The sequence below is a fragment of the Corvus brachyrhynchos genome, unplaced genomic scaffold, assembly GCF_000691975.1.
Source record: "Corvus brachyrhynchos isolate BGI_N302 unplaced genomic scaffold, ASM69197v1 scaffold23, whole genome shotgun sequence".
Classification (NCBI taxonomy): Eukaryota; Metazoa; Chordata; class Aves; order Passeriformes; family Corvidae; genus Corvus; species Corvus brachyrhynchos.
In genome coordinates, this window is record NW_008238983.1 from 11,336,211 (window position 1) to 11,360,779 (window position 24,569).

The 24,569-nt window shown below is 37.9% G+C and overlaps 1 protein-coding gene across 1 annotated transcript in view; it reads right to left on the reverse strand.

Annotated features, from left to right (window-relative positions):
* ADCY2 (adenylate cyclase 2) overlaps positions 1–24,569 on the reverse strand; it is a 183,583-nt gene that overhangs the window by 83,136 nt on the left and 75,878 nt on the right. Inside the window, exon 3 of the mRNA XM_017738745.1 lies at positions 22,863–23,012. Coding sequence (XP_017594234.1) covers positions 22,863–23,012 — 150 coding nt within the window. The remainder of the gene's footprint in view (positions 1–22,862; positions 23,013–24,569) is intronic.

The following is a 24,569-nucleotide window of genomic DNA, read 5'->3' on the forward strand; positions in this document are numbered from 1 at the left end:
GAAGGGCTGCTCTGCTTCCTCATTCTCTGTCATGGGATGAGCAATCCAGTGGAGACATTTGGCAAATGTCCTTCAGCACAGCAGAAGACGAGCCCAGTTTGTCTCCTTGAGGAATTAGGTCTGAATTCTTGGCCACACATGTTGAAGGGTTTAAAACAGGCCTAATTCTTATCAATTTCATGTTCTTTGTCTATTGTTTTGGAATCCTGGTTTACACACTGATGTCTGCACATTTGTACATGTGTATACTGTGAAAAACAACACCAAAGCTGCAGCTGATTGGTTTTGACAGTGCTGTTTCTAATGCCATATATGCTATAGATTAATTAAATCTATTCTATGATTACTGCACTTAACTTAACTTCCACACCTTTTAGAAATTTGGGAATAGTGTGCGCCTTTTTTACCCAACATTGGTTTTGGTTATTTGCAGCACATGTCATCAATATGCTCCATACCTTTATTTCATTTGATTCATTTTGAAATGCTGCATTTTAAACACTGATTAACAGATACATCCATCAGAAAAATATGTTGACAGTTAGGATTGCGTTGCTGTTCAAAGAGATAAAATTAAAAGAAGGTAATATATAGTAACTGATAACATTTTACCATGTAATTCACAGTATCATAATCTATTATACATCACTGAAACCTCAGCATACAGGCACATAATACTGACTATTTAAGCTACAGGAACCATAATTCCTAGAAAGGAATAAAGAATAAAAAATGTAAATCTTTAGTGTAACAAGACATACATTTTCATGTTTGGCTCCTGCTCCAGTCCTCTTGGTGAAATTTTTTTGCTGCTTAAAAGCTCTTTCTGTATGATATTAGCAACAGTTACAGAGTATGTACTTCCTTTTCAGACTGGCATTGCTGTTCCCACCAACTATATTATATAATTTTGAATAAAATGGTAAAATATGAGACTGCTATATGTTTTCAGCCCCTCGTTTTAAGAAATGCTATAAAATATTCTTTTTGATTTTTGTTAGCACACTATTGTTATTTGTAAGCAAGAGGGACTTAATTTCTTTTTCAATCCTGAGCCCAAGGTACACCTCAAAATAGTTTCCTCCCCATGGAGCCTCAGAGCTGTCTTCAGCAGCACTGGCACTGCCACATCCAGCACAGCTTAGCAACATTCAAATACCAAGTCCTGCCAAGAATCCCCAGAACATGTGCTCAATACACAGATGTGCTCTGATGAATCAGGGCCATCCTATATAATCAGTTTGAGTCACTGCAGAACTTGCTTGTTTGCAGTTTGCAATACCAGTATTTAAAAAAACCTGGGGGTTTTGTTGGGTTTTTCTTTTGGTTTGTTTGTTTCTGTTGTTGGGGGGGTTGTTGGGGGGGTTGTTTATTTGGGTTTTTTGTTTTGTTTGTTTGTTTCCCAAGGTGCATGACTGGAAGGGAATGCTTCACTCTTAAGTCAAGTGGATCTGTCTGAATGAGAGCCACTTTGAGCTGCAGCAGAAAGAACCTTTCAGAAGACTGGATGGAGCAACCAGGGAGAAAACACGAAGACACGAGATATTGCTCTGCTGCAGTGCACCTGACTTCAGCATTTCCCACTTTCTTGACAAAAGATTTCCCAGAGACCCTGACAGGACTTGCTGAGATTGTTTCAATGATGGAAGCCACTGGAAGCTGTTGAGCTAGAAGGGCTTTCTAGAAGGCTGTAGGAAACTCTACCCTGCAAGGACTCAAGATGAGATTTATTTTCAGTTTGGTGTTTCCTCTGTATCATCAGCAATTCTGAGCTTTTCTTGGCCGACGAGTTAACCTATTCTACTTATTCTAAGTAAGTTAACTTTGCTGTAAAAAAACCTCTTCTTTTTTTTGAGACCTGAAGCTATTCCATCCAAGGACCTATAAGTCATGCTCTGTCATACCAAGTGTGGTTTAAAGTCTGAATAAATTCTCTCAGTGATCCAGCAGGTGAAGCCTTTTTAGCTGTGACTACTCCTGTATGGACTGCAGCCATGCAGCAGCAAATTCTATAAATTATTTGGGAGCAAAATGTTGTTTTGTATTTGGGCAATTGGAGAGAAACTTCCATTGCAGAAGCTCATCCCTTAGCTCGTAACTGCTGTCCAAAGAAGGACACAGCACATACACACGGGAATTATTATTCATTGTTTGTCAGATAAAGGCCTGCATCTTATCTGTCTGGTGAGATATCAGTTCCTCTGCTATTCTCCCATATTGTTTTCCTTTCGCAGTCTCCAAGGGAGCCTGGTGCTTTAGTCTGAGACTGTATGCTGGAATATTGACAGCTGTTTCAGAGCAAGAGCTCAATCTTCCTTGCACAAACCTACAGCTCTCCCAGCAGGGCAAAATTCACTGGATTCAGGGCAGTAATAGCTACCCAGACCAGTCACCTCCCATCTTCCAGCACAACTTCTTCAAAGTTTGTTTTTCTCTCAACACTAAGGGGAAGGTGACATTTTGATAACAAGTTCTGTTGGTTTCAGCTAACTTTTCTCATCTATAGGTTCACATTTGCATTATTCAGGTGCTTGTTTTTAGTATCTAACTGTAGCACACTGAAAGGATGACTCCCCAGATGTACTTCTTTCATTCAAGTGGTACAGAAATCCAACAGTTTAAGCAATACAGCATGTTAATGTCTCTGCTCCCAGTGCAGAAGAAGGGAGTAAACAGAAAGGAATAAAATATGGCCCCGGAAGAACTGAAAGACCAGCAATAAATCATATTTCCTCAGTGTGACAAAGGAGACAGAAAAATGGCTGTGCCAGATGCCCAGATTTAAAATACCTTCAATTATGTAAATCTGATGGTTTTGCTTTTTTTGAAAATCGTCAACAAGAATATGTTGGGCTACACCAAAAGCTGGGGCCCAGGCTTCACTGCAAAATGGAATAGTAAATACAGGTGCTACTTGCAAACACTAGGCAGAAACACTTTTCTGAAGAAGCAAGGGAGACACCTGCTATTAATTTCACACTAACAATTGGCTCTACCCTCAGTATCCATGTTATTCCATAAACAAATCTATCTGGCTACATTAAGTGAGAAAAGAAAGCCCTGTAAATCTGCCCCTTATGTATTCCAGTAAAATGACTCTTAGAGTATTCTTTTCATCTTCTAGAAACATAAACTACTGTACATAAACTACTATCTGTATACCTGCACACACAGGCTTTACTTTATACATGAACAGAGATCTAAAAATATCTTCTATAACAAAGCAATTTCATTTACAGATTTCCTCTGGGTAGCATAAAGCTCACTGTAAAAGCTGACAGATCTTCACACTGTGCTGTGCTATGTGACACTAGAGCACTTCTGTGAATAACACTCTGCAGACTGGTGGCACATGCTCCAACAACAAATTACTGTTTCTGGGACTTGTAGATATTTTATGCCTGATAAGCAGTCAACCACAAAATAGCTACAAATTTCACTGAAATTTTTAGGTTTTGGAGCAATGCAGAAAGCTAGTTAAAATTAATCTGAGCATGAAGGAAAACTGAAGGGACATGAAGGATGTAAAAAATAAATGCATTTTTTTAAAAATTCTCGATTGATAGAACTAATAAAATTTTAAATATTTGATCATGTAAAGACATTTGTCCTTTCCCATGCCTCCTTAGTTTCTTCAAGACCTTTTTGTGAGGGTTCTTGTCTTCCAGAAATCCAGGCAGCCTGTATCAAATGGATTATTCTCACCCACAAGATTTGAAACCTTCAGAGAATTCTTTTTCCTCTACAAAAGCTGTCTTGACTTTTCTTTCATCTATCACCCTCACCCAAATCCTGTATTTTACTTCCACTAATATGCCTGAACAGACACTGGCTTTGTAAGTCAGTAGTCCTCTGGTCTCCCTAGGAGCTCTGCAAAAATTGGTATCACAGTTGCCTCCCTCTTGCCCTGAACTATCAGCACAACTCTTGGTGACAGACTCCACCTAAGACATGGCAGCAGCATTTCTGTTGTTTCATCCCTGAGCTTCTTTAGGTCCCTCTGCCGAATACATAGACATGAGGATTCATTACCACTTACTTTATTTAATCTATCTATTCCTTGACCTCTCCTCCTACTGCTTCACCTTGAGATAAATGTTGCAATTAGTCTTCCATAAATATAGAAAACCCTTTTCCACCACAATGAGCACAGGAGAATTAATAAAAGTAGTCACTAGATTTACTATGGGGAATCACAAGGCAAAGTTCTGAATATGAACTTACTCTGAAAAAGATAAATCAGTTAATTTCTGCACAGTTTAAAAAATACTTGATGTTTCTTTGTAATAATTGTTAAATTTACAGTAACATTTATTTTCCAATGCCAATTTAATTTCCCAAAAAGATATTTTTTTTCTTTTCTCTTTTTCTTTAGTATCCCCCTTAATCTAAGCAAAATTTCAGATGCTTTTGTACCTATTTAAAATTACTCTATTACCAATTTTTATACATGTTAACAAAGTATTAAATGCTAGGAATGGATTAAATTGAATTAATGTGCCTTTCTATTCCTTTTTTTTTTTTTGGTTGGTTGGGTTTTTTTGGTGGTTTTTTTTTAAGGTGGTCTAGAATGAACTAAATTAGTACTTTGTTTTCAGTGGTGGAAGGAAAGTAGCTTTCTCATGGTTGATTTTTAACATTTTCATGAACTTGCAAGAAAACAAAGCAGGCAAGCTAGACAACACAGTCTAATCCTTTAAAACATTTACTATTTCTTTTTATATGTATTCCTTATCAACGGGCACTTGAATTCACCCAAGATGACTTACAAAAGCTACCTACAAGTAGGTAACTTAAGGGTGTTTAAGGCATGACTACAGAGAGCTTTCTGAGGGAGTACCTAACTTTTTACCTATTTGTACTTTATACAATTAGGTACTGTATACCAGCTTACACGTTCAAAGGGCACGGGTATGACAGAATGTCTTAAATTTCTATTTTTCCAAATCCTTAAACCTGTGACTCGCATAGTAAAACTAAAATGAAATCAAACCACAAATTAATGAAATCACACCATGTCATCTTCTTATTCTGATGTAACTCATTATTAAAATACCCTTTTTTATATCTATGTATCTAAATATTAAAAAAACCCATTCATTTCAATAAGACAGTGTATTTCAACAGTTAATGCTACACAAAATCCAAATACTAAGTTATCCTACAGCATTCAAGGCCAGGTTGGACGGGGCTCTGAGCAACCCTGACTAACGGAAGGCGTCCCTGGCTGTGGGAGGGGGCTTGGAAATATATGACCTTTAAAGTCCCTTCAACTCAAGCCATTCTATGGTTTTAAGTCTACTCCCTTTGAAAAAGGGAATTAACCTAACACCACAGCTCTACAGCTGAAAGGCTAAAATTTTCCTTTGGTTAAAGAAGAAAATTTGCGAGCAAATTCTCCTACACAGATATTGCCCTGCACAGGGATATCAGACACAAGACAAGACAGGAACATGTGGCAATGGGGATACAATGGCAACACTGCACCAGTTATAATTACCACAAAGTGATGGGTACAGTGGGGTTACAGCAGTCCCTGCAGGGCTGTTTGTTAATCTGCTCAGGAGCACATCTTTCACTGAAGGGTAAACAACCCTGCATCGCTGTTAACACAGTCAGTGACTCAGAAGAACCTCTCACTGCACCTACCCCACAGCTGATGCCAGAATGTTCCCAATACCAAAACTATCTCACAAAATAAAAAACCACTTTAGAGGGTTTTTTTTTTTTTTTTTAATATGTGGACTTTCCAAACTAAGAAACCAATTCATTCAATACACTGAGGCTAATCAATCATGACCAACTCAAGCACACATTTCCATGGAATGAAAAACTTGCATCATATCATATCATATCATATCATATCATATCATATCATATATGATATGATATCATATCATATCATATATGATATCATACCATTATCATTCTTATCATCAGTTTTATCTTCTTTCCTGGAGCTCTGAGCTTTGTGGTTTTCTGAACCCTAACCCAAATCCTGACCCTGACCGTGATCCTAGGAAGACCAGGAAATCTAGAACTGGGCTGAGTCGAGTACCAAGAAAAAAGAAAACAAGAAAGCAAGACTGGGGCAGTGTCACACTCCCCTTGGCATGACTTTCACACTGTCAGTGACCCCGTAGCTCTGGGCTTTGCAGTTTTCTGAACCCTAACCCTAGACTTGGGTGGAGCCAGAAAGTTGGCACTGGGCTGATGCGAGTGTCAAGAACAGAGAAGAGAAAGGAACAAGGTTGGGGCAGTGTCACGCTCCCCTTGGCATGTCTTATTACCTGCCCAGTAAACAGGCTGAAATTCCAGCATCATTTAAGAAACACCAGTGTACTGCAAGTGACTTTGTGCATTTCTTGTCAACTAACACTAAACTTTTCAGTTACCCTCTGTTTTTCCCTCTCAGTGAAAATGTGTTTCATTGCAGATAGTTGCCTAGTTGTTGTGGTACTTTAAGGGTGAAGAGTTTTAATTTATTAAAGAGAGTTTCAGATATTATGCCTGGAAGGGAGAAAGACGGGGAGCCACTTAAAAGGCAACAATGGTGTGTAGAGCCTATGCTTATGATCAAGAAAAGACAGAAGAGTTTCGCAATGGTTCTCTCTCTTTGAATCCAGTAGCAATGCAGCTCTTCTCTAAAAAATGTGATATACTAGACAAAGTCAGTGACTGAACCATATACTGACCTTGTATTGAATTTTTCATGAGTATTAAAAAGCCCAAAATTGCTTGAGAACGCCACAGTAAATCTCTTTCCCAGAAAAGGAGGTGCTAGAATGCCCTTTGAAGTAGGCATATGAGGACAAAGATGCTGCAAAAATGAGTACCAGTAGGTAGCTGGGGGAACTCTGGTCAAGTAGTTTCATGGACTAAATGTTTGGTCCGTCCTATAGAGAGAAAAGGTGCTCAGCAACAGCCTGTGCAGATCTGAAATCACCGACTAAAGTGGTTTTAAGTCTGCTGTGTGCACACACTATGTCTTTCGCCCCTTTGCCCCTGAACCACAGCTTTTAATTAGGATTTAAATAGGGTTTTCTGAATGTCTCAATGATTTTCAGTGTGGATTGCATATGTTCACGTTTTTAAATCTGAGAAGTGTCACTGAACTGGATCGATTCATGAGCAACTTGAAGCTTTCTCAAACAAGGTCCGAGAGATCCACTATAATGCTTGGTCAGGATCAGTCATCTTCAGGACCTCTGGGGACACCTGTAGAGGACAAAAATCCTTTGATGTATGCTGAATGCTGTCAGGGCTTTCCTAATTTTAACAGTGATGTCAGGGAGAAGGACTGTATTTTAATGGGATTTTGGGGGTTAAAAGGATATTGAATCTCCTTTGGAAACTTGCAGTGCACTTTCAGTAGTGGTGTACATTGTGACCATTCCTTCAGCTCCCTCCATCCCAAGTTCAAGTAAGGTTCACCGTATTTCTCATGGCTCTCCACAGTCCACAGTTTAATTGTCTAGTTGAGCTGCCTCAAGGATTATGTAAGGTCCCAAAAGGGCTGAAGTCCTTATCTATTTCCATAGCATGGGATTTTTTACCTTGTCACTGCGATTCTGAGTACTTGGTTTACTCCGACTAGAATAGAAAATAATAGCATGCTTTTTCTGGAAATCACCATAAATCCTCACTATGACTAACAGACATTTATCACATGGCTTCTACATTTTCATCATAATGTAGAAAATTCTCTCTCTTTCTCAAAATGGACAGTTGTTTTCCTACACATATTTGTACAACATACACTTTTTTTACCAAAATCTCCACAAGCATCAAGCTGACTTGATTCTTTTTTTTATAGTATGTCCCAGACAGTATAGCAGAAATTTTGCAGATTTTACATGTGTCTGCGTTTTAAGGCATCCCAAATATGCGTGGTTCTACTTAACTGTCATCAGAGTTTCCTGAGAATCACCTACTGCATCCACGTTTGCATTACAGGCATATTATACTACGGTTCTGCCACCTCCTTTTCAGTGCATCATCATTCATACTCCTCATACTTGTCAACCAATTCACCTTCAGACAGTCATATCTTTAAAATGCTAATGTATTCTATGCTATGCAACAACGTTCTTCTGTCTTTTACTGGCTAGATGAAAATTTTAACTGAATGGAAAAAATTAGGAAGAAACTGTGGAGCAGTGATTTATGTGAGTAAGTTATAGTACATCTATTTATAGCATTACACAGCTTTTTAATCATAGTCTGTTGGCATAATTAAGAATCCTTGCACAGAGTTTGAACAAAAACATAACAACAACAATAATATTTAATTGCATTTTATATGCAAAAATCAATGGGGTTTCAGCTAAGAGCAATATGTTATTCACATGCTACTGATCCTAAGCTGGGTTGTGACATACTGTTTGTTCCTCAAACTCATTGAAGATGCACACATTAATTTACAAGAACTACAGAAAATGCATAGGGGAAAGAAAATTGAGTCCTACAGTTTACACAAAATAAGGAAAATGGAGAGCAACTTTATCAGAGGACACACACAAGATAAGCAATCAACTCTCATTAGAATGGTATATATTAATAGAGTAACAAAAGATTACATATAAAAAGAAGGTTTAACTTAAAAAGATGGTATAAAAAGAAAACCAAAAGCTTGTGATTTTGATTATATTGTCTTTTTAGAACAATAAAAACCTCAGACATCCTTGGACATATTTGCAAAGTATTTGCATGTCACAATAAAAGCCCCAGGCACACTACCTCCCATCTTCTATTTTTATAACTCCTCTAACAAGCTGAACATATTTGTCCCCTTATGGTACCAGAAAACAAATGTTCCTTCTTACTGTGTGGTGTCTGTGCAAGTATGTATTTTAAAATAACCTGGAAGAATAACTTAAAATGCAGAAAGAATACTGGTGCATATTTTTTTGTAAATATGAAGAGAAAATGGAGTTATTATGAATTTAAAATTCCGTTCTTCACAGACAGATTTTGTCCAGCAATCTCTACACTACAAAATCAGTGATGAGGAGTTACTCACCTGGAGGAAACCTCTTTACTGTAACTGTGCTTTTAAAGAGTGTTGTCGGTATGGAGAGTGTTACAGCTGCACATTATCCCTGTGAGCACTATGCCTATTTCTTAATTACGTAAAGAAAGACGTGCAGCCACAGTTGTTGCAGTATCATCAGCCCTGGGCTGCCCGAGGGTTCCCTTAAATGCTGTAAAGGGCATTATTAAAGGTGTCTGTGATGGACTGACTCATGAACAAAACAAGATGTGACCTTTAAAGCAACGGGAATTTAACAACACTTATTTACAATATTATTTTCCCTCAGTGCTCCCACATTTGAAAGATCACAGTAGCCAGTATAGTTCAGAGCCAGGAAGGAAGGCAGGTGTCAGGATCTACTCTGGCTAGAGCATTTCTAAAGGATCATATATACGTAACTGGAGAAACTGGAGAAACCCCTCCAAACCTGACATTCCTTTCAAATATTAGGAATAGAGAAGAGCAGAAAATCATTAAAAAGCATGAAAAATAAAGTTCTGGAGAAACAACTTTCACTGAGCAATAGAAACTAAGGATTTTTGTTCTCAAGGAGTTTAACACAGAGTTTGCAGGGCCAAAGGAAGACTGAAATGTACTGCAGAAAGACCCATAAAAAACTATGTAACTTTACATTCCTACCAAAAAGAGGCGATTGGGAAGATGCAAAACTATTAATTCTGGGGTATGAATCAAAGAAGTTGATACAAATTAATGTTGGAGTAGAACGGGTTTTACAGCAAAGTGCCAAAATGAATGGGAACAATTATCAGGGCCATTTTCTTTTCTGATGATACAAAGTTACTTGTAATAGCTAGGAGAAAGATGGGACTGAGAATAGCTGAAGAAAGGTCTCAGAGGACCGAGGCCATGGTTTCACAAGACACATAATACCGTGTACAACCAGCTGTCACCAATAGCTCCCTTCCAGCCTGCCTCACCTGCAGCTATTACGGTCCCCACGCCCCTTCTGTGAGACCTCTGTTTCCATCAGGCATGGGTGGCAAGGTTTTGGCAGCTGAGGACCTGCAGAGGTGGCCTCTGGGGAAAGAGGCCAGTAGCTCTGCCACAGATCCATTGCAGAACACAACTGAACACCAGCAAAGCTGGTGGTGTCTTCAGGAAAATGCATGTGAAGAAGGGCAGGAGAAGCCAGACAGAGAGAGAAGGAAACAAAAGGAGTGAGATAAAGCAGAGGGAACGCCAAGATCAGCAGAGGAGGAAAAGCTCTGTTCTGGAGCAGACATCCATCCTGCAGCCCATGGAGAGCAATGCCAGACCAGATGGACATGCCTGATGAAATTGCAGCCTGTGGAGTGCCCACACTGGAGCAGAGGAAAACCATGAGGAGGAAACAGCAGCAGCAGAGAGAACTCCTAGGTACTGACCACCCTTTATTCCCCTCCATGGTGCTTCAACAGGGTAGGGGAGCTGAGAATGAAGGAGTGAAGCTGGGAAAGGTGAGAGGAAAGATGTGGCTTTTTTATGTCTCTTTTGCTTCTAATTAGCCCAAACTATGTTATTTTCAGGAGATTAAGTCTGTTTTTCCCACAGTGGTAAATGGTAAATTATTCCCCTGTCTGGATCTACAAGCTTACAAGCTTTCCCATTCCTGTTTGTTTTCCCCCTATTTTCTCCCCCTTTCCTGCTGGGGCTGGGGGGCAGTGAGTGAGTAGCTAGGTAGATGTTTGGCTGTGGAATATGGCTAAACCACCTCAATATTACACTTTTCTCTAAATACTACAGGAAACTTCCTATTCAATGTTGGAAAAAAGTTTGGGATTGTTAGGCACCATTAGAGCCTGAAAATTTATTATCCTGTGTAAAGTCATCAATACAGTAATTTTCCATTATCTGCTACAAGCAGAAAATTAAAAAAGGCTACACAAATTTAGTACTGTCTTACTGCTTGAGTAGTCACATTTGATGACCTATAATGAGAAATCTGGTAACTACTGAACATGAAAAATCCAATGAAAGTAGCAACGAAGAAGAAACTTTAAAACAGGCACACTGTAATCTGAGCTTTAGACTATCTAAGACTGACTTAAGCAGTCATGAAATAAAACGATGCAGTCAATAACTAAAACTACCAAAAGGAAATTATTTTTCACACCTTATGCAGTTGAGTTGCAAAAGTGTGCCACAGGACTTGTGGATATCAAAATTGGTTAAATGCAACATCAATTCCGGTTCATTAAGTAACTGGGCCACACATTTTCTTGCACTCAGATAGATCACTGGGGAAGCATATGCCCAAGATTATCTATTGCACTTTTTCATAGGTGTATACTTTTGTGTTCGTTTTCTTCCCCCTGTTTTAACCATGTAGAGATGCTCACAATGTTCAGGAATAAATCAAGGCTTACTTACAGGACTTCTTGTGATTAGCTTAAAGAACTGAGAAGGAACTTAGCTTAAAAATTTGCCCCGTTAAGCTTATGTCTGCTGTAGCATGACCCACAGCACACAGTGGCCCATAATGTTTACTCAGCCCATACCCACATGACTGGAACCTCCTGCTGTTGTTAAATTTGCCACAGGCAAAGACACTCTCATGTCTCCTCTATCTCGTATTTCATGAGCAGTTCCTCATACTCAAGGAGAGGTTGAGAATATTTAGTAGCTGGGACTTTATCTTTTACATTTTAGTGTTTTCAAAATAGATGTCCTCCTTTATGCAGACTATCTAGGGACGAGTAGCAGGCAGGTCATTTAGTATTTTTGAGGTTTTTTATTGAATGGCCATCTAAAAAATGGGAAGTGGGGGTAAGGATGCTGAATACAGTTTGAACGGGACCAGCATATCAGATATTCACAAATATTAAAAAGCACTAGTCTGATTAATCACACAAAATAAATACAGTAGTAGGAGTCAAACTATTATTTTTTTAAAGAGTAAACCAGTCCTAGTTTTCATAGGGCAAAAGGTCTCCATGAAAGATTGTACAGGAAAAAAATGTACTTTGAAAGAAGAGATATACACGAGGGATTTAAGATCTGTCCCAAGAGATGAAAGGAAGCATGGAAGAAGACACCTATTTACTGGCAGAGAGAGGCATGAAAGAACGAAATGGAATGATATTTGAGAGTATAAAATTCTTTTTGAGATCATTTTAACAAGAACATCTGAGAAACACTAAGGATGCACAAATGCAAATGACAGGAAAAGAAATGCTCCTCGATGAAGTTATTTACAGTGTGGTTTGGGGTACTCAAAGTGATGAATTTGGAAAAAGTCAGCTGCAATTCTTTCTCCATAAGATTTAATTACTTAGTGTGAAATAGAAAATCCAGTGCACTGGATATAAATAACAGTACAAGAGAAAGACAATAGTCACTTTATTAAATACAGAGCAACCCCAAATGCATGATAGCTGAAAGCTGAAGACTCTAACACAGTCAACAGAGTAAGACCATGAAAGAGCCTTCAAATACAACCAGCTGCAAAAAGAAAACACTACATAGTGTTAAGAGGGAGGAATCTAAAGTTACAAAAAGGCTGGGTGAACATATTTTCTTGCAATTCCGGGGTACAAGATTTGAGGGATCGTGAAGACTTCCCAGTAATTGACTAAAATGCATCAGTGCTGCAGCTATTTTGGATTTTTCCTTAGGTCAGTTTAATATCCTACACAGACAGCTGAATTGTATTAATAATATTTAAAATATGAAACCATTTCAAATCGCGGTTGTTCAAAGCACTGAGGCAATTTTATTTTTCTCACCTTAGAAGGAAAAAGATGAATACTACATATTTATATTAGATTTTGGTTACAGCAAATAAGCAAAAATCACTTCTCTATTTCAATTAAGTGCATGGTGGCTTATGTAACTACGGTCTAAAAGCAGGAAACCTACTAAAATGGAGTGGTCAAAGAGCAGTGAAACTGTGGAGACAGTTCCAGTCTGGCACTGGTAGACAATGGAACTGATTTAATTATGGATTCTGTGTGACCTCCAGTAAATTGATTTTTAAACAAACTCAGAAATGCAAAGGTGAAAGGAACAATAGCACATTATATTCCAAGGTCCTCTGAAATGTCAAATTGTACTTAAAAAGAAACATAACACAGCCAAAGTATTCAACATTACAAAAAATCATCTGGACCAGCTGGAGAAAGTTAGACAACACAAAGTATGAAAGACCAAGAAAACATGTCCTACAAGCCACAGTGGAGGAAACTGGGCTTGTTTTCCTTACTTTAGCACTTTATTGTTTTAGCGATAACTGAGAGGGGACAATAGCCTTCAGGTGCATGTAAGGTTCTAATAAAGAGGAAAGGAATCAACTTGATTTATATCCAATGCAATTCACAGGCCTAGATTGAATTGTGGCTTATTAAGTTGGGCAAAAGGGAAAATATTCCCCAAAGATAAAGGCAGAATGGAACATGTTATCTAGGAAGGGTATAGAAGCTCCAGATTTTGTAGGGACAGTTAAGACAGACACCTGCTGAGGATGTTTCAAGTATTCTTGGTCCCACCACCAAGCAGGGAGAAAGATGAAATAATCTCTTTATATTTGAGTCTTTTTTTTCTACACCATACAAAAAAACATCCTGAAGTAGGAATAGAGCCTTCTATAAATTGTGTTTTGAAAACAGATCTAGTAGGGTTTACTCTACACTTGCACATCTGCTCATGAAAATTCGTTGAGCATTTCAGTTAGAGGAACAAATTAAGTTCACAAAATGTGTTTCAGTACATATAGAAGAGATGAATGTAGAAGTTTTAAATAGTTAAGCCTGTGGACTTTTGCATTCTCTCTCACTTCTCTTTTTCCTTTTTATTTCTTTTTGAATCTCTGCCATCTGAAAACACATTAAAACTGGAGGAGGAGGCCGGAAAGAATTCATTAGTGGCTCTGGTAAGGATTTAGAAAGCAAGTGCCAGGTTTCAGTCAAATAAGGTAATACAGGGAGAGGAAGTTCAGGGAAGGTGTTTACTGTCACCACTACTGCATTTTAAAAAAGTTAAATTTTCATCAAGATGTCACGCTTACTTTCACCTATAATAATGTACAAAGCTTCGTTTCCACCAGAACTACCTCAAGAACCAATGCAGCTGTAATTCTTGGGTTTGTTTCCTTTAATGCGGCAACCAGGCTTTTTTTTTTTTAACAAGAGGACATTTGTCAACGATAATGAGTGTTCATGTGATAATTTAGATTTATACAAACATATGATTTAGTGTTATACAACATTCTGGTTTAAAAATTAGCACAGTAGCACAGATTGAATGGCTTGCAATTGAACTTCCTGGCAGATTTCTAAATGCAATTTACTGAGAAACATATTTTTATGTTGAGTATTTTGTGTAGCAAGCCTGAGACATCACAGGTTTCCAGAAAGCTACTTGATAATCTGGAAGAACAAATAAATGCAATGTTTTTAACAAAAAACCTACTTGCCTCAATGTCCCTACATGCTGAGAGCTGTTGTACACAACCATGCTGTAGGTGTGTATACGTCCAGGCATCCAAGGTTGGATGTGCACCTTTTAGCTCGAGGAGTATCACCATGCCCATATCACTTCCCCTTCCACTCCCTATAAACTCACACTCCTCTCAATCGGGGAGACCTCTGATTTAAAAGAAAACCAAAATATAATAGAACATGAAACATGGCTCTAAGAGTCAGCAAGGCACACAGGCTGTGAGCACCTTTGAGGGCAACACAGTTCACAGAACCTCTGCTAATTATTAAGCAGTGTTTCTTTCTCATTTCATTAAGCATCCACGTGTACGATTCTTACCGATACCTGTAAGGGAAATGGGATTGCCTGAAGAGAAGCCGGGTGACCTACAGGAATAGATTCATTGTCCTAACACCATCTTGGAACACAAATGGATTAATCCAATGACAACTCCAAATGGAAGGAAAGGGTTTTTCTTCAAAAAGTCAAATCTGTGGGTCAGGGTCCAGACTGACAAGTTAGATGGCACTGACATGACTGCAGTGCAGCTGCAACACAACTCAGGGGGGACCAAGGGTTACAGCCTCAGGAAAAAGCAGCTCCTAAGGGAAGGAGTGAGGAGACCGTACTCTTAAGTTCTTAAACCTTTCATAGCAGCTCTTAGAAGCAAGTTGGTCTTGTACACAATCAGTTGAGCTCCTAGAAGGTAGCAGAGGGGGCTCACACTTGACACCTACCACTTGGTAGGTTTCACTTTTGGTTGAAAGCACCTGGGAGTAGTATATTTAGCAGAGTTGTATTTTTTTCCTAATGGTGTTTCCTACAGTAGGAAGCCTTTCATATCCAGGAAATTGCTAAGGGAGGTAAGGGTTTGGAGGGAAGAGAAAAGAAAGAGAATATTACAAAAAGAGAAAGGTAACTGATTTACAATCTGAAAAGAGTTGGAAGTAGTATCTAGCTAGGCCATGGACAAGGATATGAATGTCCAGAGAAGTCCCAATTTAGCCAGATTGCTGAGAAGACCTTAAAGACAGTGACCACACCTTTCCATTATAACCTGAGCAGAGTAAAGCAAGGGGAAAGAACACAGTGGCACATAGGGTTCAGATGTCCCTAGCTTTAGTGTATGTGCACTGGCAGTGTAAATGTTCATGTGGGCAATCACCTAAAGAACAAAATGTATTAGGAGTGATATAAAGAAGATATTTAGAATTGATATGATTATTAACAATGTTAGAAGAATACATAACTTTTGGTGAGCAGCAACACAGAAGTTATTTAAAACACCCAAAGAAAATGAATTCAGAATGAAAACATATATTTACAATACGGAAGCAGGTAGGTTGGAAAGCAGTAATTCTGGAAAGAATAGACAGCTCATGGTACTTAACCCAATGAGCAGGATCTCCCAGCATGCTGCTGCTGCTAACAAAGTCAATGTGACCCAGAGACTCATAAAAAGACTTTTTTATGGATCTTTATCCCCTTACATGAACATAATTGACAACAGTGTGTTCAAATATACTTGTTATAAAAATGATCCAAGAAACCATGAAAAGGTCACACAAATGAACAAATGCCTGGAAAATCCTCATTACAGAGAATCCTTTAAGATGTTTAAGTTATCTACAATATTATAAGAATATTTATGACATGACTGAGCAATTCTGCATGTTAAAAAACAAAAAGAAGACTGGAAAAGGCCTCTGGATTATCGAAATGTTTGTGATCTATGTGTAGTTTCTCTAGGCACAATATCCTGTACTCCCTATCTGTAGAGAATAATGTTTAATGTGGAGAGTTGAAAAAGACATAGCAAGGTTAGTAAGGAAAAAGAGATCTAGTTGGACATAAATAACTTTTATCTGGAAATAAAATGGCAATTTAAAAATGAGGCAATTAATTATGGGAATAAGTAACAATTGAAAACTTTGGACTTGCTGTCAAAAGACATTCTCTTTCTAAAAAGAATGATTTTTCAGCTAATAATTTTAGCTTTTGTAATGTGGCTGACAAAATTTCAGGTGCCATGACAAAAATTAACATTTGCCTGCCAGCTATGTGTTTCATCCAAATTATCAGGATATCTATGAAAATGTGGTAATTAGTATCTGCTTAAACTATACATTTTCCTTATAAAACAAAGCAGCATGACTCATCAGTTTATCTGATTATGTTAGATGTAATAAATTACTGCAGATCAACACACACAGAAGCAGCTGAAATCTCATCTACTTCACTGCAAAATGGTAAATGACCTTTTCTCACAATGAAGTCCTGAGGTAGGAAAAAGATTACATGCAAGAACTGCAGTGTCTCTATTGATCTCTGCAGTAGATACTTGCACAAGGCATTTGCTAAGCCATTAATTTCAGAATTGTGGACAATATGAGTGTCTTCATGTAGGTAACTAGACTTCCAATATTGGCATCTCTCCCTCTAAGAGTGAAATATACATTCCCTGGGCTGAAAGGCACATTTTATAACATTTCAGAACATGACAAAGCCTTATTTCTACATAAGGAGTCTCTCATAGCTCCTACAAACAATTTAGCAGAGCAGAACTGGGAAAATAATGGTTAGGAAAAGTGGTCATCCATTAATAATGTTTTGCTATAAATTTGAAGGTCATTTCCCAGATCCCTGAAAAAGCACTGAAAGGGAAGTATCCCACACTTGTTGGACCTCTGGAGTTTTCCGGAGTGGTAAACTGAAAAGCTGCCAATCACTCTCCTCACTGCTCCATCTCTACAGGGCAGAAGCTCCTAAGCAACTCTTTAAGTAGTGAAGTATTATGAAAGAATAACTCCAGGGGTATAATTAAGATGCAGATTGCTAATGTAGTACATGATCCTTTTGCAGGCAAGGAACTGAGTATCTTTTCTACCTTACAAAAGCTCTGGTCAGCCAGGCATGTGTGAAGCCTCTGTACCTTCTAACCCTACCTTTGTTACAACTTTTTGATCTACGGGTCTTGGTCGTGACATAAAACTTGAAATCAAAAGTTTCATATTCTTACTAAATATTGAGCCTTGGGGGATAATTAATTGCAGGCTCTTCTTATTGTAGTATCATCATGACTATTTAGTCTATTTCAAATTCTTCAGTGACTGGAAAATCTGAACATAATGAAGTGACAATGGGTATCTATTTTATTTTCAAATAACTCAGCTTTTCTTAACAAACATATATTCCTCTGGCAAAATTACTATTACTCTCATCAATAAATAGGAGCAAATATAGCTGCACTATTCCTGGCATTACATTTCTGTAAGCAGTCAGTATGAGAAACTTAGAAAAAATTCAGTAGCACCCAACAGGATTTTTTATTTATTCAAAAAACATTCATTTGCCAGTATAGGATATGATTCAAAGTGACATTTACCTTTTCATTTATTTCTATCTTAAATCATAGTATTTCTGTATGTCATAGCACTCTGTTCTAGGAAAGACATTAAAGAAAACCAGAGGCTCACTGAAAAATTCAGATTGGAAGTGACCTCCTGAGATCCATAGTCCAGTATCTTGCTCCAAACAGGGCTAACTCCAAAAGTAGATGAAGTTGCTCCGGGCTTCTGTAGCCCAGAAAATACAATTTTACCACGACATCACAGGCTCTGTATTCAACACCGGGTCTCCAGACTTCTCGGAGCTTGCCTTGGGTCTGATTTTCAGATGTGGCAGCAGTTGCCTGGTGGACACATGCCTGTTGCTTCTCTGTATTGGCTTTGCTCTGGGAGCACCCAGGTGGGACAAACAATCCCTCTGGGGTCATAGGGCTGGGGGACAGCAGTGTATAGTTTTGAGTGGAATAAAATTGAGGAGGAAGAGGGTTCAAACCGCCAGTATTTATGTCTTCCTGATGAACTTGAGACATCTTGCTGTGAAACCCCTGCTTTCTGCTTGAATAACATTGGTATTATGCACTTCAGGATCCAGAGGGACACATGAAGCATAATACTCAAAATCTTGTTTATGGACTACAAGGAAACAAACCTGATAATGTACACACACACACACACACATATAAAGCTAAGAATTTACTGTTAGTTTACATTTCTTTCTAGCATAACTTCACAAATCTTAACAGTCTAATCCAATAATCAGTATTACTCTTGCTCTAATTATTAGAGAAAAATAAAGAAAATAAAACCAAATAAAAAAAGAAATACTTCTATATTAACAAAGCAAAGTCTTAGTAGTAATAATATGGTTTAAATTGTTATGCATACACTTCTTAGTTTACAACCCTTTTTCTGGTAAAAGGCTCATGCTTTAACTGTTCCTGTGTGTCCTAATGTGGATGGGTTTCAGCCTGGCAGTAGTGGTGAGAGACTTTTAGCAAGTCATCAGCATCTGAAGTCCTTTGTGAGCAGGAGTATGATGGTGATGTTGATACTGACGGTTACTTCTTCCTCAGTCTAGGATCTCTTTGCAGTACTTTCTAGATACCTGGTAACAGATATCTGGTATCTTTATACCTGCTATTTATTTGCTGATCTGCAAGTCTATGCTCTTGTTCTTTGTTCCCCCTAAAAGCACTTGTGTCCAGGTCCAGGTCTGTATTTCTTCAAGTTACCAGTGGTGATTGGTCACTTCTAGATTCTATAGATCTATATACTTACAGATCTGGAGTCTCCAGTGTCAAGCCCGTGTACACACGTATATATGCACAAACATTGCTGAAGTAAAAAATGGATTCTAAAATTTAAAAGACCAACACTAGTCTTTGTTTTTCCCATTTTCTAGCCTTGAAGTTACAAGGAAAAGGAAAATGAGGAAGCTCTTCAAAAACCTATTCCATATTCATGAAAATGTTAGTAGCTTACCTTTTAAAAAGCATTTATTAAACTTTCAGGGATCCACATTTTATATATTAGTTCCAAATAATGTATTTCAATGTTTCCATTCTTTACTAAAAGCCTTAAACCTCATAAATGTATGAGGCTTCTCTGTTTTAGATTAATTTTAAAACAATTTTGAAATATTTCAGTCCCTTTAATGGTATTGTTTCACCATGTTTCAGTGAAAAAGTTAAAATCCCACTCAATGATTTGAAACCTCATTCATTTTCATCTGCTACCCGAGTAGATGGTTTCTAAAACCATCATTATACTGCCTCCTTCTCAAAGACAGCATTTCAGAGAACCCACTGAACACCAACACCTTACGAACACCTCCCCGCGGTGTTGTAAGAACCTCTCAGTGTATATTCCTGTGTCTCACGATGCAAAGCCCCAGAAGAGAGAGAGAAGAGCAATTATACTGCTGTCAGCATTAAGATCTTGCACTCAGCACTAGTGAGTCATTCATTACCCCTACAAACTGTCAGCCAGACTTTTATCAGGGAGACAAATAACACTATGAGAGGCTATTTTAAATACATATCTTGAAATAAGACTGCAAATTCAAAAGAGGTCAGAATAATTTCACATTTCTCTTTCATAAACACTGAAAAGAAATAAAAGATGTGTGAGAAACACCAAAGTGGGCTTTGAAAATACTGCTTTTTACCACACAAGTTCAAACGTGGCCCCTGCCCTGCTGGGAGGTGTCACCACCCACAGCTTCCTGTCCCTTTGGGACCATCCAGCCTTTGCTGTGAAGAAACAGAAGAAATACACAGTGGTGTGGGTACAGTATGTCCAACTTGTACCCCAGTATATACACACACCCCCCTATTTCACCAGATTCTAATGTGTGTTGATCTCACTTAAAAACAACGAATTATGGTGTTTCTCTTGAGTTCTTTGGTGTAATTGTTGAGTGGTATTGCAATAGACTTATCTACTGATGTATCAAAATGGTGTTTTCAAAAAGGCTATTCAAAGACACACAAAAAAAACCCCCAGTAACTGAAAAACAATGGTTGTCTACATTTGTATGAGCCTACTCTCAAATAATATAATAGGAAATTCACAGAATAATTTGAAACATAAATTGTACATCTTTCAAAAACAATTATAAAAGACATGATGTCCATGATCTGGAAATATATGCAAATTTGACCTGGAGCCCTAATCATTTAGAAGCACATCCTACGCTCTGCACTTGTACGAAAGTAGCTTATGCAAAGTAAATTAAACTAAATTAAATTTTTTTCCTGTTACAGAGATGTAGAATCAAGGGTCATGCTACAACCTTTTACAGGCTAATAAAGGCTTTGATCAAAAAAAATGCTTTTTAAAATGCACCATGCTCCTACTGTTTCATTGTATCCCAGTTCTCTAAAACTAGTCACCAATATGATCGACTTGCTTCCTAAGTACTAACAATGTGGATGATCTTCTGTATCTTCTTGGCAAAACAAGCAGTGTTAAAGGACAGACTAAAGTACATCCACTTCTGAACTAATGTCTGCAAACAAGGAAGTGTGTTAATCCTGGGGAAAAAAAACCACCTACCTTATTAAATGAATCTTCATTTTACCTTTTCAGGTTTAAATATCTAATGTCCCTAAGTGTGATAATATGGAGGTACACGTCTTCATTTTTTGGTTGGAAAAACCTTGACAGGAGGTAAGGGGCATACATTAAGGGGTTGAGGGGATAAAGATCAAAGAAATCTATAGAAGAAGATCTGAAATTCTAATGAGCCCTTTTTGAGCTCACTGGAGATCAAAAAGATCACTGATTTCCACAGAATATTTGACTTTTGTTCAATAAGACATTGACCAGTCTGTTTCTAATCCAGCCCTGCAATACACTACTTAGAGCTGTGTAGATGTCTTAACTAATTTGACAGATTTATTCCTATCAAAACACAAACATGACAACACACACTTAAATATATATAACAAATTATGTACAGTTTCCTTGATTATTCTATAAGAACAACAACATTTATCAGTTAAAGATGGTTTCGCATCTTTCCATCTTGCTAGGCTACAGCATATTTGAGACGCAAGTACTACAAACCCCATAGAAACAGTATCTGCCACAGAATTGCTGGTAGTTGTGCTTCTCTTCACTGTCAAGTTGTCAATCCTTTCTGCAAGACCTTCAGTACACCAAAGCTACTTATTTATGTCTTTCCATAGAAACTAGTAACCTTTAGCAAAATAATACACATTTGCAGAAAACATCAGCTAGAACCATATCTGCGGTAAGTACGGCCTTCTTACAAGAAGCATCCTTACTCCTTTGAATTCAGTGTCCAGTAGCACAACCCCCCTTCTTCCTGCAGATAAACAATGCATTTCCTATGCTGGGAGGAAAAAAAGCAACTAATAGAAACCTGGGCCCTTACAATTGTGCTCAGTTACAAAGTCCACCCATTCCCTGCACACAGCTTTGGAGGCAGAGGTGCAAACATAAATGACTGTCTTACAAACCTCTCCTGCAGCAGTACCTTATACAAATTTTGCATCTAATCATCAAAACTTGCTCTTACTGTAAACTTTTCTCCTTAAGATTACTTGAAATGTTTTGTAGCAACTTCAGCCAGTGTGCAACCCAAGTGCCCAGCAGAACAAGGATAACCCTCTGAACAAACAACCTGTTAAAGCCCTGGTGTGGACTTTCCATTTGCATTTTTTAAGAAAAAAGTGTTGGTGATGGATCTTGAAAACATTAATTTAAAATGTCTAAAGGCACTTGTGAGACAGACATAACAATTAAGGTCAGCTGGGACACATGAGGTGCACAGCAGCACTTTTAGTGACAACAGACACCTGCCAGTGAAGATTCCATTTTCTGATTCTTTACAGTTCATAGAAGTTCGAGTCTTGGTGACCTTCAAAGCCAAATGAACCTATCTTCTTTACTACTTGGTGAACTGATTTGTATTTCAAATTCTCTTAAATGAAGCACCTATCTGTCAGGATGATAGGATCTGTACAGAATTTGCAAAGAGAAAAAGAACTATATAAAGCAATCAGAGAATTCTTTTATTCAACTGCTGCAATAAATGACAGATAGTATCATTATGCAATTCCCCTAGCTCCTCTTAACAAACCTGACCCCTAGAACTATATCACGTGATTCATCAGTATTTTGGATTCAAATGTTTTTCAAAAACAATGCAGAAATATCTTCTTGCAGAGATTTTCAGCATTGATCTTGGGCATGAATAACTGAAGATTTCCAAAAGCATGTGTGTACATCTCACTGCTTATTCCATGAGGACAACAAAAGAGGCAGTGTGCAAACAGAATCTATACAGCATTTTTAACTTTCTTTATCATAAATATTTTCATAGAACAAGTGAGAAAAAACATAATTTGACAACAGAAATAACTAAAACACTTTCCTGTATTCAGATGGAATCTGTGCACAACCAATTCAAAAGACTTTGCATCTTTCATTAAGTAATTCAATAAGTGCTTTTCCATTAACAAGCTGAATTACATAGTGACGAATAGGGGGACAGTGTGAAAACAGAAAAACAGCCCCAGACATGGGTGTTACTTTACCTGTTGCCTCTTCTCAAATTCTAACTTGATACGGGATTTGATGCAGTTGCATGTGTCCTGATACGTCTGCTGCAGCGCGAGTTCCATGAGGTGTTTGTGGTACGCTCCTGCCAAGTTCCCGCAGATAAAAATTATTACATTGGCCAATATCTAGGGGGATTAAAAAAAAACAAGTGTCAGGGAATTTACATAAATATATTAACAGATATTAATCCTAGCTTGCAAAGGAAGATTGCTGCAGTTAGATATTTTGCTTTTGTTTGTTTTCTAGCAAAGGTTAACCTTTCAAAAACCCTTCAAAACTAGTGGCAACATCCCAAGCAATAACAGAATCATAGAATCAGTTAGGCTGGATACTGTTTTAATTCAGGATTAAACAGGAATGAAAATGAGCAACATGTTTGCCTACTCAATGAGGTACACATTTTCTGCAAAAGGAATTTTAGCTCATGTTAGACTTCACTGCTGAGTACCAATTAGGTGGGATCATCACCTACTGATGTAAAGCAATAGCTATGGTTCCTAACAGCAATGCTGGAAGCCATGTTATTGCTATGCTCTTTCGGCAGCATTTTCTATTGCAGTGCCATATGAGTAAGGGCCGAAAAGTTTCACCTACACACAAGAAAAGCCTGACCTGCATTTTACCTCCGCCTGATCCACTGCTATCCATCAGTCAGCTATAAATAGTAACCTTGGTGACGATAAGCAGTGTCTAAGGAGCAAGATTTGACAGCTGTCTGCTAGAATATACTTTTCACTATTACCAAAACAACTGCAATTGCCTAAAACACAGAACTTTAAGATTTAAGATTTAGGGGGTCACACTTGCAACATGCCTCTGCATGCAACAAGCCACGAACATGGGAAATAAGTTCGCTTAAAAAATCAAGGCCTTTTCTGCACTTGACCTTTGAAAAGGACACAATATTGTGTGGTGATGCTAATACTTTTAACTGTGCCCAGCTTATTGCTGCAAATAAAAGAAACACATTTATCCATTCTAGCTCACTCAGAGCAAAAGAAACACAGTAAAGTAATGAAGCCAATTCCTAATTCAATAATAAAAGTAATAATAAAGATAATATTAAATTGAAGCTGAGATACAGCTGCAGTCTGCTCAAAGCAGGTCTCTATCGTCTCTATCTGTGTATCATATACCCTGGATTACAAGCACTGCACGATGTCACAGTACTCATGGTCTGGAGGGGAAGGAGGAAGAAAGGAGGCAAAAATTTCATTAATCCTTCACAGCTAATCTAATCATGAGGTTTATGATAGATTTCCCTGGTGATCATTCATGGGTTGGTTTTGGTGTACCTATGTACTGGGCAATCTTTCGTGAACTGCTAGTAGTGTAAGCAAAGCCAATACAAAGAGACAGATCAGAAAAAAGTCCAACAATGTGCTACAGTGGTTCAAAGAAAAAAGATAAATTGTCCTATTAACAGAAATCCATCTCCTTGTGGAATACGTTTTATTCACAAGAAAAAAGAAAACCATGGAGTTTTAATGTTCCTTTTGTAAATGGAAACTTTAAAATGGCAAATACATACTTTTATTTTCCTCACAAATCTTAACATCATTGCATGCAGTACTTGTTCCTCCATCTGTGACATTTCTGACATCTCACCTCTCATGGCTCCACAAAGCTAAAAGCAGGAGCTATCCACCTTTACTGCAAAAATGATTGATGTTTTCAGTTTC